Source organism: Aulostomus chinensis, chromosome 4, assembly GCF_037954235.1.
Source record: "Aulostomus chinensis isolate RoL2024-O1b breed Wild chromosome 4, RoL_Achi_v1.0, whole genome shotgun sequence".
NCBI lineage: Eukaryota > Metazoa > Chordata > Actinopteri > Syngnathiformes > Aulostomidae > Aulostomus > Aulostomus chinensis.
This window is the reverse complement of record NC_141323.1, coordinates 18,591,721-18,606,378: the sequence shown is the minus strand read 5'-3', so window position 1 is coordinate 18,606,378 and position 14,658 is coordinate 18,591,721. Positions and strand designations below refer to the sequence as shown.

Below are 14,658 nucleotides of genomic sequence, written 5' to 3'. Positions count from 1 at the left end.
GTCTTGGTATATGCTGAACGTCTACTTTGCTGTGAGGGGATTTACCTCCCAGGAATACCAAAGACTGACTCCACAAACCAAAGCCTCTATAGGATGTTTCCATTTGTTTATATTGATCCCACATGCTGTTCTGTGGAGTGACTTTTAAAAGAAAGGAGTCCATCTACAGGCACCTTTAGAGCTCACTCATCAACAGGTTTCATACTTCATCGACTCATGTTTGGGGAGTTACGGACCTGACTGTTTCTTGGCCCGTAAGCGCGATCCCATTATCTGCCAGGAAACTTAATAACTAAATTCCCCTAAAAAAAAGTCAAGCTGTTATGTGATGACTCATAAACATGCTGTGGTTTCTTGATTAAAACCTGTTAATTATAACCCAGTCCTTTTTTTAGAAGGAGTGCCGTCCCTGTGGTATTATCCAGCATCATTTTACAAAATGTTAAAAACACACATCGCAATGCTAAGCGGACACTTTTTTTTACAGATGTATTAAAGTTTATGCGTGCTAATTTGACACTTGTTGATTTACAGAGTACTTTTTTCCCATATTACAACAGCCTTGGGCAAAAGTTAGCTACCTGCGTCCACAGTTAATGTAGCTAACGTTACACTGAACCCCGGGTTAGCCTTGCGCTGCTAGCCGACCCCAAAACAAGCAAACTAAAAATCAGGTTGAATACAAAGCCACTGATAGGCACCCAAATGATTGCCTGAATGAATTTCATAGATTTCTCAGTTGTTATAATTTAAGAACTAAAATATGTCATTTTTAGACATTTTGAAGCCTTTTTTCAATGAACCGTAGCTCATTGGTTAATCAGTCCACGTCAGTCGCAGCTGGGGTCCTTATATCTCTCATCCAATCAGCTCCCTCCCTTCCCCCCTGTGTTCTCCCACCTGTTTGTTGTGTGATTAGGTGATTATGTATTTAAGTTTGGTTGTCTGACTTAGTTGTGTCACCTAGCATACACAACTCACTTCCTGTTTCCACCTTCCTGCGTGTTGCTTTTAACAAAACCTCGTCTTGTTTAGTTTATTTTTGCATTTGGGTCCAGTTTTGCCACAATACACACCTTTTTACCAATGTACCTATAGTAATAAAAGGTAATATAAGAATTTTTTATACCCCAAAAATAAGAGATAAAGGTGTATTGACTTCCTCTCCAGCCACAAACAACTTGAGGTTTGTAGCCTGAGAGGCAAAACGTTTGGCATACTAATCACGGAAGGTGACTCATGTTTTCTCATTTGATTTGAGGTGGCTGGACAGTCAAATTGTTTTAAAATCAACCTGACAGACAAAATATGGTTGTAAATGTGACGTCCCTTGAAAAACGAGGACATTTGTGATAATGTGTTTGACGAAGCGATCCTTGCTCACAGCGTCACTTAACCTTCCTAGGGAAAAAAAGCAAGGGCAAACATTAAATAAATATCCTTTTAAGGACTATGCTCCTTTTTAAAATTAGGTTCATATGGACAAAGAGAGCTCCTTGACTTTATCTCTGACACCCCCCCCCCCACACACACACACACACACACACACAGAGTACCAACCAGCTTGGCAACATAGCTGACAACTAGAGAGTCGATCTTTTTCTTCCCCATTCGAGGCAGGTGTCTGTTGAGATGCTCTCGCAGCTTGTCCACCGTCTACAACACCAAGAAACCACAGTTTATTTTTCTGATTTGGTATAATATGTGTGTGTGTGTGTGTGAGAGAGAGAGAGAGAGAGAGAGAGTAAAACTCTGTGTGATTTAAGCATACTTTGCTGTGCTGGGTCAAATCAAGTTTACCTCGACTCTCCCTCTCGACAGTGTTGAGAGGGGGAGAAGAGAGGAGAGGAGAGGAGAGGAGGAGAGTATATGAGGTGGAAAACAGTGTTAACTTGTCTTGATGACCTGATATCCTTCTGGGAGGAGGAAGTGAGCTTGAGATGGAGGAAAAGAAGAAAAAGGATGATTACAGAAGAAGGGAAGGCATGAAGGAAAAATGGTCCTTCTAAGAATAGTCGAGACTGCGAGCATCTACACTGAACTCCATTAAATTGAAGCTTTAAAAAACTATGCTGAGCACGGCGAAAGCTGGAGGATAGGAAATTGTCCATCAAAAAAGAGAACAGTAAGAAAAAAACTTAGACAGGGCCCTTAAACATGCCCTTTTTTGAAGTGTCGACTCATCTGAAGCGTAACACCTTAAATGATGACTATGGAGGGAAATAATTAGCTGTCAGCATTTTAGTACGGATCTTTGGCCTACTGCACTGCATATACCAACCCATGAATTTCTTAAACTGTTGTATAATCTGGGAGGCTCAATGGATCCCAGGATGGATTTTACAATGAAGTGTTTGACTTTTCACCCATTTGCTCTTTGCTCTGCCTCGTCTTTGTGTCTCCCCGTTAATTCCATCCTTCCTCTTTTCTATGATACACTTCCTCTTTGATTCAGAGTGCTTGGATGTTTATAACAGCTTGGCTATACGCAGAATTAAAAAAAAACAAAACTGAAACCTGCTGGAATGGCAGTCAAGAGGGTCCTCACTGCTGTATTGTGAAGTACGTCCATGTAATACAGGATAGAATGGGAGGAAATAACACTAGGAGGATCGGTTCGTTGAAAAGTGAGGTGACGCTAAATAATGTAACTTAGCATGCGCATATATGTTTAATTTGACATGTCTATATACCACTAAAACTTGAGGAATGACTGACGGTTGGGGAAAAAACATGAAATGAATTTTTTCTTTAATTTTTGCAATTATTGTTGGACAGGCTAACAAAGTTACAAAGGGTTAAAAGGGCATTTCAGCAGCTGGATCAATGCAGATTTTGAGCTACAGTAGGCAAGATAGCCGTTTCCCTCTGTTTCATGACAGATAAGCTGACCCGCTACACGTCCTATCTGCATATTTCACGGTCAGATATGAGAGTGGTGTTGATAATCTGATCTTAACTTAAAACATTTAGGCACATCACAAACTATTATCATGATATGGTGCTTAACTCCTTTGAGTAGAAAAATCTGGAACCGGGTTGCAGTAATTTCCTCCTATTCAGACTAAAGAGCAAACAGTCAAGTTTTTCCAAATCCTGGGAATCATCTTGCTTTACAGACAGGAGAACAGTATGGATAGAAAATTTAAAGAATGAATTTGGCTCAGGAGGAAGACCGGGTCATCTAATCCTTGGAAGGTTTCTGGCTCGAACCCTGGCTCCTCCGCCTTCGTCAGCGTGTGAAGCGCGTCTGAGTGTGTTTTAAAGCAATTTGAGGTTTCGACGGCCTTGCAGAGCAGCATATAAATGTTCATCGTGCCTCATTCATGAAATGCTCTCATGCACAAATGTATTATTGAAGCCTTTTTTTTTTTTTTTTAAGCCAGGCAGCATTGCAGGCAGGGAAGCGTGAGTCCTCTTTCTAACTCTTTACTTCTGATAGCTATTGGGTAGCTTGAAATGCAAATGTTATTGTTGTTATATGCAGCCAATTCTGTGCTGTAGCATTAATAATCATAGAAGACCTAACCGATGGAAAACACACTTTTGATCATCAACTCAAGGCAGCCATTGACTCTCTCTCACCAGGCCTATGAGCACCCTCTGTTGGCGGTCATCCTCCTGGAACAGTGGCACCAGCTTCTTATCTAGAAGAGACCAGGCAAGAGAGAGGAGACACACATAAAAGTGATGCTTGAAGACACCTCTGACACCAGACTGTAGACTTCAGGTGGCCTCGGGTCTGTCAGGCCAGAAAACGAGCCATCAGCAGCAATGGAAGAAACACAACTCTGACTTGTTTATGACTTCAATAAAAATAAAAAAAGGAGGGGGGGGGGGTCTTTTGGAGCGTGTTTTTTTTGCTTGGAGGGTGTTATGAGGCTGCAGTTGTTTCATGTTTGTCACAGAGAAAATGGACGACACTCTAAAAGAGTTACTTTATGTTGAATATTCCATTCTTTGATACCCACACATATCTTTTAATCTCTCGCTTTTTTTTTTTTTTAGGACATAGCTAAACTTTCATATTTTAAACCCTTCCACTGATGCTCTCATTCTGACTCTTCACTGGAAAGCACTCTCATTAACAAGCGGAATTAGTCAGCCACGGCTTTGAATATTGATTCATCCTTTAAGTCACTTACTTTGGAAAATTACCAAACGCTTGCCAGTTCCAGCAGCTATGTTGATTTTAAATCTCACTCGTAATTGAATCTTTTGGGTTTGACAGAGGGATTCATTTGACGTCCAATCAAAGCTTATGGAATTCGTGATTAATTTTGCGCTTTCTGACATTTTATAGACTTTTACAGGTTACCGAATATTGAATAAATAATGAAGGTAAATGTTGCAGCTCTAAAACAAACTGCCACACTTGAAGCTATTTCAGGCATCTTAGACCTACCGTGTCTAAAACCTCTGAAGCCTAAATGTGGATAAATTGCACACAATTTGGAACTGCCAACAAGCACACTCCTCAGCTAAATATGACAATATCAAGTAATGATTTGCACAATGACTCTCAATATATAACTGTTAAATTGCAACATTTTTCAGAGGAAAAAGCGACCTTGGAGGAACTTTTCTGTCTTTTTTGTACAATCAAACTATTTCAATGAAAAGGGCATTTCAGTACAAATTAAATGTATTTGTGATGATAACTGTGTTAATATGAACCCCAAACTCCAAAGTAGTCATTATGACATTAAGCCAACCTGCGATGCAGCTGGTGTTACGAGATTGTGATGTCACGAGATGCCGCCGGAAACTATATTGACTTTGAAATCTGCAACCAATCAGGAGATGGGGCGCGGCTTCAGGTGAAGAGAGGAGAGCGTTTCTTCTTTGAAAGAAAAGCAAAAACTGAAGATTTAGACTCCGACGCACATCCGTCAGTTCTTCAGTCTGATTGGATGAAGTTAGCTCACGATGGACAGACGGTTCAACCAAACACCTGTCAAGTATTTTCCTGACATTTGTCCAAACAATTTCAATTGGAATAAGGTAATCTTACATTAATGTTGCTGCAAAACACATTAAATCTGACACAAAACTATCATTACTGCATTATGAAATCAGTTACTAACGCTTTGCAGTGCTTGTACATGGAGTACGGAGTGTATTGGTATGTGGGAAAGGGCTGTGAATGTGATCAAAATAAAGAGAGTGAGGGTAATAAAAGTGAATGTGAGAGTGTATGAGATCATTCCTGCGAATGAACTGAAGTCAGGGAAGGTCCCGTGTTGTGGTTGACACTGAACAGCTGCACTGGAGATAGACAGACCCAAAGAGATACAGTGGAAGGAAGAACCGATCTCTCCACTGTTGCATAATCCCAGCACTCTTCACCTCTTTCTCTATAACTTTCCCTCTCTCCCTTTTCTTCTTCCATCCTCCCTCTCCTTTTTTGTTCCTGAACCTTGCCCTGCAAGATAAATTAGTGTGGTGTTTCTGTACAGATAAATTCTGGAGTGGGCATAAAGTAGAAGAGCGCGCACACACACACACACACACACACACACACACACACACACACACACACACACACACACACTTGCAAAAGTTATTTATGATACACTCCATATGTTTGTGTGTGTGCGTGCCATCTTACCGAGACACCAGGTGTCCACCATTGATAGAACTCTGCAAAAATAAGAAGAAACACTCGTGTGTGAAAACAATCCCTCAAGCCAGCATTATAATAAGAGTCTTACTCTTCGTGCTGGAAGCCGAGGCAGCGTAATGCTACACTGCTGCAGTCGGCAGCAAAAATACATCAAAACTATATAAAAGCAAAAAAGTTTGCAAGTGGGTTCTGGAGTCTGGCCCTGAGGAAGGGGAGGAAATAATGAGCCAAGGGGCTGCTGGTTTGATCTCTAGCTCTACCAGGACAGAGCTGATTTCACTTCAGAGCTCCGATCCATCTCAGCGGCGGTGCATGAGAAACGCTCATCAACATACTTGTTCGTAAACGCTTGAGGTCTTTTTGAGGTATTTTAATTTAAATTTATTACAACCACTCGGTTTATTCATGCAAATAATAAAAGCGAACACTGGATTTTTTTTGTGCTTGGAAGGTTTCGGGTAAATTGCAAGCTTCAAAGCCAGAGGTACAAATAAACAGTAGATGAGATCTCGAGATTGAATTTTGTTGGCTCCAGGTTGAACACATGAAGTCATAGATTCCCAAATTCAGCAAAAACAGTACAGATTTATGCACATTTTCATTTAACGCTGTAATAGGAGCTTGTTCATCGGTAGACGCGGTAGGTGGCCGATTTGTTCTCTCATCTCCCAAAGCAGAAGAAGAGGTGAGGTGACTTTAGTAAAGCAGACGAACGACCATGATTACAAATGAAGAAAAACAATGATCGTAACTGACACCCTGATATACTTTGATAGTGTCTTGATATTTTTGTCTGCTGCCATTTTTAGGGCCTGAGCCAGAAGGTACTTCTGGCGAAGACCCTATTATGTTTGTTTTATTTTGTCTTTCCAGTGGAACGGAAGCTTGATTCATGACATGTGACTAAAGTGCGTCATAATTCATTTGCTGAGTCTGTTTCTTTCACATTTATTCAAATTGATCTTTTATCAACATTTTTTTCATCCTCCCAGCCTATCCCACCTGACATTGGGCAAGAGGCGGGGTTCACCCTGAACGGGTCACCAGTCCGTCACCGGGGCCATCAGGACTAAGTAGGGGTTCAGTCTCTTGCTCAAGGATACTTCGACATGGTCACAGGGAGAAGTGAGGATCAAACCAGCAACCCTTCATTTGCTAGACAGCCGCTCTACCTCTGAGCCATGCCGCCCCCTTCATACTTTGACATTTCAGCTCAATTTTCTGCTCCACTAAGGATATTTTGGGCACGAAATATGCATAGTAGGAGCACCATGGCAACCATCATTGTGTTCAAGTCACTGATTATTCTCTTAGCCAAGAAATATCTTAATAATGGACCTTTTTTTGGTGATTACGCACTCCAGCACAATATATTCACTCGTTTTTTTTTTTAGTTTTTTTTTTAGTAAAGCTTAACCCTTTAAATACTGACTTAGGTTCTTATTGCTCTGTGAAACTAAGCTCAAAGCATTTAAATACACATTCAATAGCCATGCTGCTTTAGTAATTATGTTGCAGCTTTACCATTAACAACTAAACAATGTCTGCCATTTAGTTTAAGTCAGTCACGAGCGGAAAATAGTCCCTAACACAAACAGAACGTACTCAGATTTGAGTCAAACCTGCTTCGATGTATTAGTAAAATTATATTACAACATTTTTGAGTCTTAAATCTTCAAAAGTAACCAGTGAGCTTCAAGCAGCATGCCACAGAAGCAGGAGATGTGAGAGAATTATTTTTTGGTATTTTTATGGGATTCAGAATAAATAATGGAAACAACTACCGGCTCATTCAGTTCCATGTGACCTCTGTTTGACCAGAGTGGTGTGACGCATCTCTATAGTTCCTGTCAGTTTTAAAGCACACAAAATTAAAGACTTGTTCCAAATGGGATTTGACACCTAATTAAAGTTACTGCTCTAATATTTAATCATTACCATAAATTAACAGCTCATGGGTGCTAAAATGAATCATCCTTCAGACGTTTGTCAAACCACAACCAATGATTTAAGTAGGACATTGCAGCGTCTCATTAGATCCTCTTCCTGCAACGCAAGTCATTTCTCACACTTTTCAGGACTAAGAGTGTGTTTCTGGAGCATTTTTCTTAAAAAGCACCAGCAGAAGGAAGACCTACTTTTTTGTGTTCTCTTCAATGTGATGTGTGTGGCTGGACGGTCTCGTCTCGGACTTCTGGAACAAGCAACGCCATCATGGGAGGGCTGAAAATATGCTCACATTGCCTGACACAAACCCAGTTATGCTGACGAGGTTGCGCATAGAAACACACGCGTACACACACACACACACACACACACACACACACACACTCACAATGACTACCATCAATTATTCACAATTACATCAAACCACCAGTATGGAAATGTTGATTTGGTTATGATTTTTGTTCATCAATAAACATGAGATTGAAGCTATATACTCTCTCTCTCTCTCTTTCACACACACACACACACACACACACACACACACACACACACACACACACACACACACACACACAAACACACCAGTTTATTCCAGTCGGTCTGTATGCATGAGGTTCTGTATCTGGGGTTGGGAACAGCTTCCAGATATTTTGTCCACTCTGTGTTCCACTGCAGCTCTGACCAGAAACCCTGGAGACTCCTAGCCTGCGCGAGCGCGCACACGCGCGCGCACACACACGTACACATACACATACACACACACACACACACACACACACACACACACACACACACACAAAAACAGTGACACAGCAAGGTCATTGCTGCAAAACAGAATAAATGTGTCATACACAGCATTTTTAAAATCATTTCAAAGACTATTATCATAAATACCCTAAGAGAATGCATATGTCACGCAAACGCTTTTTCTCAAATCAATTATGAAGTTCATATTTTATCAAATGGTTGAGAGGAATAATACTTTAAAGTGTAACAAATGTGCTTTTAAAATTGATGAACATGTTGTTACCTTCCCTTTGAAGACAGGCTCAGTATGCAGCTCAGTGGTGCACAGCACACCAGGGAGCTCCAGCAGGCACACTGCTACCTCCTGTAACACACAAAGACTTAAGCGTGTGTGTATATGTGTGTGTGTGTGAAAGCTATTTAAAGGTTAAAAAGAACTAATGTGACTCCAAGTTCATACCCTTAACCTTCATATCCACAATATAGTTTATTTTCTTTACAGCAGCGCAATGGTAGAAGGGGGGAACACTACCTTCTTGTCGAACACCGAGGAGTAGGGTAGGACTTTATCCAGGCTGAGAGACTTCTCGTAAGTTATTCTGTACAAGGAGGCTGTGAGTGGCAGAGACAGTTTTGGATTCTCATTCTAGTTGACTGAAGTTATCACAGGTTACTTATGTGTTATCTATTTGGTAATAAAATACCATTGCTTTCGGCAACACTTTTACTTTATAGACATTTTTACCAATAGATATCCTTGACTTCTCAATGCCTTAAGAAAATGTTCCAAAAAAAAGAATTGAGTTCAAATTGACCACAGTATACATCACTAAAATTAATGGCAGGCTACGTGGTCTGATACAATATATCATGTATTAATTAAATGGAGTATTCATTACATCAATTTGCTTTTCAAAGTCAGGCATCTTTATCTCAGAAAAAAAGTTTCCCTCCCTGCACTCAAGAATTCAGAAAACCGCTCCAACATATTATTAGCTTGAAGCTGGTAGAGACCAACTTTTAAAACAGCAAAATTGCCCAAAACACTAATTTAAAAACTCTAAAACGCATTGTGTGGTATAACCCATGTCGTCTTTTTATCCAGCCCTGAGCACAAACACTTGAATTTGAGCTAAAAAAAAAAAAAGAAAAGAAAAGAAAAGAAAAGCAAAAAGCAAATCATAACATGATTGGTTTGCTGTAACAGTAAAAGAGCGTGGCTATAGGAACTACTGCATGTCATTTCGGAGGCACGGTTACTGAGGTGTCGGGATGTCGCAAGGCATCAAAGTTATGCAAAAATCCTGACTGTCATTTCAGTCACTAATCAAAGAAAAGATCCAGTTACCGGCTCACAATGTGACTCTTATTACTGCAAGTCACAGGCTCCGCCCCTTTAATTACCTGCACACACAAACCCACTTCAAACTTGACACTTCGATTCCTTAAGGCACCATCAATTCACATACCATCTTCAACATCGATGGACAGTTGCTGAGATAATCTGGGCAAAGTCAGATGGAGGTTCCTTGCATTTATTAGAGAGAAAAATCTGTACACGGCGACTTAATCCACAGAGGCAGTTTCCATTCTATCTGTATTTAACTCAGCATATTAGAAACAGCAGCTACACAAGCATCAATAATGAACAAATGTATGCAGCAAGGTGCTCAAATATCTAATGTAATCATTTACTCTCTAGGGGATGACAGCTTTCCTCAATATGCTAATATCATGCACTGTGCAAGAATTATCTCCCTCATAAAAATGCCCAAAAGACATGCTCGGACACACAAATATTTTTTTTCTCTGCAAGGAAAGAGTCTCTCAGGTCTCAAAACAACCGAATACATTTTCTAACTCTGCAGAAAGTATGCAGCAAAAAAGGAAAAGAAAAAAAAAAGATGTTGGCACCCAACAGAGGGGATGAAAGAATGGAGTTTTGTACAGAGAGGATGTAAGCACCCCAGTAACCCCGGACAGAAGGAGACATAAAAAGATAAGGGAGTTGCTAAACTCCATGAAGAAGAAGAAGAAGAAAAGCCACTGACCTAAAATGAACTCCTGGATTTGATCAAAGGACTCCAAGGGGTTCACATTGTCACACAACCATTCAATAATCTAGAGGCGAGAGAGAGAGAGAGAGAGAGAGAGAGAGAGAGAGAGAGAGAGAGAGCGAGAGAGCGAGAGAAACACAAGAGATATAAAAGTCAACTGTGCTTTATATTCATCAAAGTCTGCTAAATTACTGCAGAATCTTTAAACCAAGGAGGGAATAATTGGATGTTTTGTCAAATATTCGCTTGACTGGATAGATAATCTCAAAACTCTGTCTGAAGGCTAAAGCAGAACTACATTTATACAGAGATGCTTTCTGTCGTTTTTAGGATTTATGTGTAAGTGTTCATACGGTTTTAATTAGTGCGTGACATCATGATTGACAGCTCCTCTGAGTGTCGCTCTGGTAGTCCTGAAGGCACCTGCGGACTGTACCGAACATAAGCAATGTCAAGAGCAGATGTCACGCAAACGTTCCATTATGGTAACTGCCTGTTTCACAACCGTAAAAGAAGGAAATGTTCTGCCACGCTTTATTAACACGCAACCTCCTTCCACATGTCACCAACACACAACAGCAGCTGTACCCGGGATGTTTTGGCTTGATTTTTGAAAAGTAGAGGGAACAGGGACCTTTTCTGATGTATCTTCTGTGGGTAGTTACTTAATAAAAAATGTTAAAGAAAAAAAAAAAAAAGAAACCTCTTTTATGCTGCTAGAAAATATTCTGACAACACTTTAAAGTAACCGTACGTTATAAACAGTTCGCTAAAGCTTAGTTAACTGCGAACAGTATTTAGTTAATATTTCTAAACAGTTAACTAATGTGTGGTAATCCTTTAAGGCAGGTCATGTTAACCAGTTTATAGCAAAGAAGGATGGGAAAAACTGGGGGAGGTTGGTGTTACTTAAGGAATCCGTTCTCCCAACTATAAGATAATGACCACGCACAGCATTAATAAATGGTTAATTAGCTGTAAATAATGCTTAAAAAGGAGCACACCCATATCTAAGCATACATAATGTAGCCTTATGGGAAGGTGTTACGACATCTCTTAGCTATAGTTCGCTATACTTCCAGAAACATGAACACAACCATTACATGGAAGAGGGAGAAGGGAAAGGGAAGAATTTATTTTGCTCTTTAATATGAAAACTGTAGCGAACAAAGCAAAACTCTTAGAAAGCGTCATTATTAAAAAAAGACAGCATTTTTGTGTCGCTGGGCCCATTAACAGAGTCTACGAAGACGATAGATATTGTGTTTGGTGTCCAATGTCTAGCCCTAATGACGCTGCTGACTCATTTAACCTTTAAAAAAGGTAACTCATGTAATATATCAGAGCAGCTGGAACATCTTAAATTGGGTTCACTCCTGTAGGAGTCTGAGTCATACCGAGAACTCTGCCCTAAAACAATACATAGTTTGATCTCTGTCCATTTGTCTTTTTCAGTTTTAGTACCAGGAGGTGTCCTCTTCCCTCGATCTGCTAACTTTTAACTCAAGATCGACACCTATTGCACGAACACTGTAATGCACATGACCTGCCACCTCTACTTATTTTCTGACAGTTGCTCCTTAAAACGCAAATGAAAAAGAAACGTATTATTCCTCTCAAATACAAATAACTGGTACTGGTTTGGCATCCCCGGGTCCACATTATGTGGAAGTTAATCAAGATATAAAAAAAAATAAAGATTCATTTTGCATTACGTGTCAAATGTAATCTGCACTAAAATATTCACATAGAATACAATTACTTTAAATAAAAAAGAGGTGTGTCCTATACTTATGACCTACTAGTGATATCTGGCACTGATTTGAAGTCCCTAGGTCACATGACGTGGAAGCCATTGGGAAAAATTTCTTGGAAAAATACATAAAATATTAGTGCAAATTCTTACTTTAGTGCAAATGAATTTTGCACTAAAATATTCATTGAAAGTTTAGAATGTAATTAAATAAAAACAAGCGTGTCCTATTTTTCCCTCTTGTAGCAATATCTGTAACTGATTTGGAGTCCCTGGGTCACATGACGTGGATGCTATTTGTATGACCATTTGTAACTCATTTCCTTTCTTATCCTTCCCTCATAGTCTCTCCCTTCCTCAAGGAAAACTTTCTGATCTTTGGACTTTGTTCTTTTACTTTTTGTTCACAAAGCAATCAGAATGTGTTGGATAAAATATGCAAAGGTCTTATTTCAGGGGACAAAAAATGGACATCAAGCTGTACTCCGACACAAGAACGTGTGCATCCATCTTTACCTTCAGCTGCAGATCTGGGTCACTTCCCAAGTAAACCAGCAGGCAGTGGAGGGCAGCCAGGCGCTGAGGGTCAGCCTTACTGCTGGGGCACCTTGTCGGATGGATGTGACATACAGTAAATGTACCTTTGTCCTGTGCTGTGTATGCTCTTTCCACAGCCAATTAATACTTAAAAATAATTTAAGTTAATTCATGCATCTAGATCTTGCTCACCTCAGATGTGGGTCTGACTGCAATATCTGCAGTAGGCAAGTAGAGCTAAGCTCAGCAGTGTGGATCTGCCCACTAGCCAAGTCCAACAGTGTAGTTGTACCCTCTTCTTCTGAATGCAGCACTGTGATATTTCCTGCCTCGGAATGAAGGCCGAAGTCCTCTTCATCTCCTTGATGCCATTGAGACACACAGACGGACAAGCATAAGACGGGAAATGGGTCATAAACACACAAAAATGCTAGGTTTACATTGTACACAAATTTTTTTTAAAGATTCCCATGATTTTAGCAATACGCAAAGCAAACAAGTACAATAATATGGGTCTGGCATGCTGTTTTTCATCGGAAAAACAAATACCACGGGATCAGCTTCCATAGTATTTGTGATGTCACAGACAATGCCTGTAGGCCCGCCTCTTTAAAACAGGCTTTCAAAGAGAACCGAGAAAATAAATGGATGTGAAAACAGCCTTTTTGGGTCAAACTGAATACATACATCATTCTAAACAGTGAAGCACAAGCACTCAATGGTGGGAACAAGAAGAAAACATATTTTTGGCTGGAAGGGGATGAGCTGCGAAAGACATAATCTTACCAGAGAGAAAGAGGGAGTGGCAGAGCATCTCCTGCTGCCTGGTGTTGATACAGTGAAGAAAACAACCCTGCAGATACACCACGATGTAGTAACCTACATACACAAACAAATACCACAGTTTCACTGTCAGGGTGTGTGTTGGTAAGCAGACGTTAATTAGTCTGAATGAGGCTACACACACTGGATTTATGAGGTTGTGCTGGGAATGCAGAAGTAGGAGCCGAATGTTTGGCAGTCCAGTGTACGTGTGTGTGTATGTGTGTGTGTGTGTGTGTGTGTGTGTGTGTGCGTGCGTGTGCGCGCGCGCCCGCGTGCACCTATGGGGATGAAGAGAGGATGGAGCCAAGCAATTTTCTGTGTCGACTGCTCACTGCCCAAAGTTACTCTGAAAGTTTTGCTGTAGCCTGTAAAAAAGTGGGGGGAAAAAAAATCAAAATTAGTGACCATAAATGGAAGGCTGGGTGAACACTGAAAAAATTTGTTTGGTATAACATCTGCCTGTGTGTATGAAAATGCACTCGCGCACTCCAAAACACAAACATACAAACACCTCACACCTGCTGCAAAGGCATACACACACACAGACTGTGTATATAAACACTTAAAAACCTGCATACACAAATTGAAAAGCTGCAGATACACATGGAAATTTTGAACCATGACAACTTCACACAGCAGCATGCAGGCAATTTGTGCTTAAAATGTTTTCAGTACACCTGGAACTTGTTTCGATGTAACAGGAAGTCAGGTTGAGTTAGTTATGGCTGCAGTGATGTTTGTTTTTTTTTTAATTCAAACAAAAGTAGCCTACATGTATGAAATTTTCTATGTGTACGTTTTAAAGGATTCGCATTTTTAGTGCGTATGTGCACATTTTCAGAGTGTGGGGGCATGTTTTCAGCCTTGTGTACACCATGAGCTACTGACAGGCAAGACAGGTACTGTAAAGAGCTTGAATAGCCTGCAGGTGATGACGCACACATACACACACACACACACACACACACACACACCTTTATGAACCAAAATCACAGTGTAGATCACTTCTCGGTTGTCATTAATTGGTTGGCTGCAGCACACACACATGCTTCCTGAAAACACACCACAAGACAGAGCAACTGTCAATTAAACGGGGACTTCACATACATGGCAATACACACGGTCGTGAGTGTGAAATAAGGTAAAATCTCTTCAAAGTATGAATA

The 14,658-nt window shown here is 40.3% G+C and overlaps 1 protein-coding gene across 2 annotated transcripts in view; it reads right to left on the bottom strand.

Annotated features, from left to right (window-relative positions):
* Nucleotides 1-14,658, bottom strand: part of gsap (gamma-secretase activating protein) — a 42,921-nt gene that overhangs the window by 15,195 nt on the left and 13,068 nt on the right. For both annotated transcript variants that reach the window (XM_086202223.1, XM_086202222.1), the window contains 13 exons: nt 14,467-14,544; nt 13,771-13,857; nt 13,454-13,546; nt 12,860-13,028; nt 12,647-12,737; nt 10,372-10,441; nt 8,853-8,932; nt 8,604-8,684; nt 8,156-8,278; nt 7,765-7,820; nt 5,612-5,643; nt 3,586-3,647; nt 1,561-1,656 (listed from right to left, as the gene is read on the bottom strand). In XM_086202223.1, coding sequence (XP_086058349.1) covers nt 1,561-1,656; nt 3,586-3,647; nt 5,612-5,643; nt 7,765-7,820; nt 8,156-8,278; nt 8,604-8,684; nt 8,853-8,932; nt 10,372-10,441; nt 12,647-12,737; nt 12,860-13,028; nt 13,454-13,546; nt 13,771-13,857; nt 14,467-14,544 — 1,118 coding nt within the window. The remainder of the gene's footprint in view (nt 1-1,560; nt 1,657-3,585; nt 3,648-5,611; nt 5,644-7,764; nt 7,821-8,155; nt 8,279-8,603; nt 8,685-8,852; nt 8,933-10,371; nt 10,442-12,646; nt 12,738-12,859; nt 13,029-13,453; nt 13,547-13,770; nt 13,858-14,466; nt 14,545-14,658) is intronic.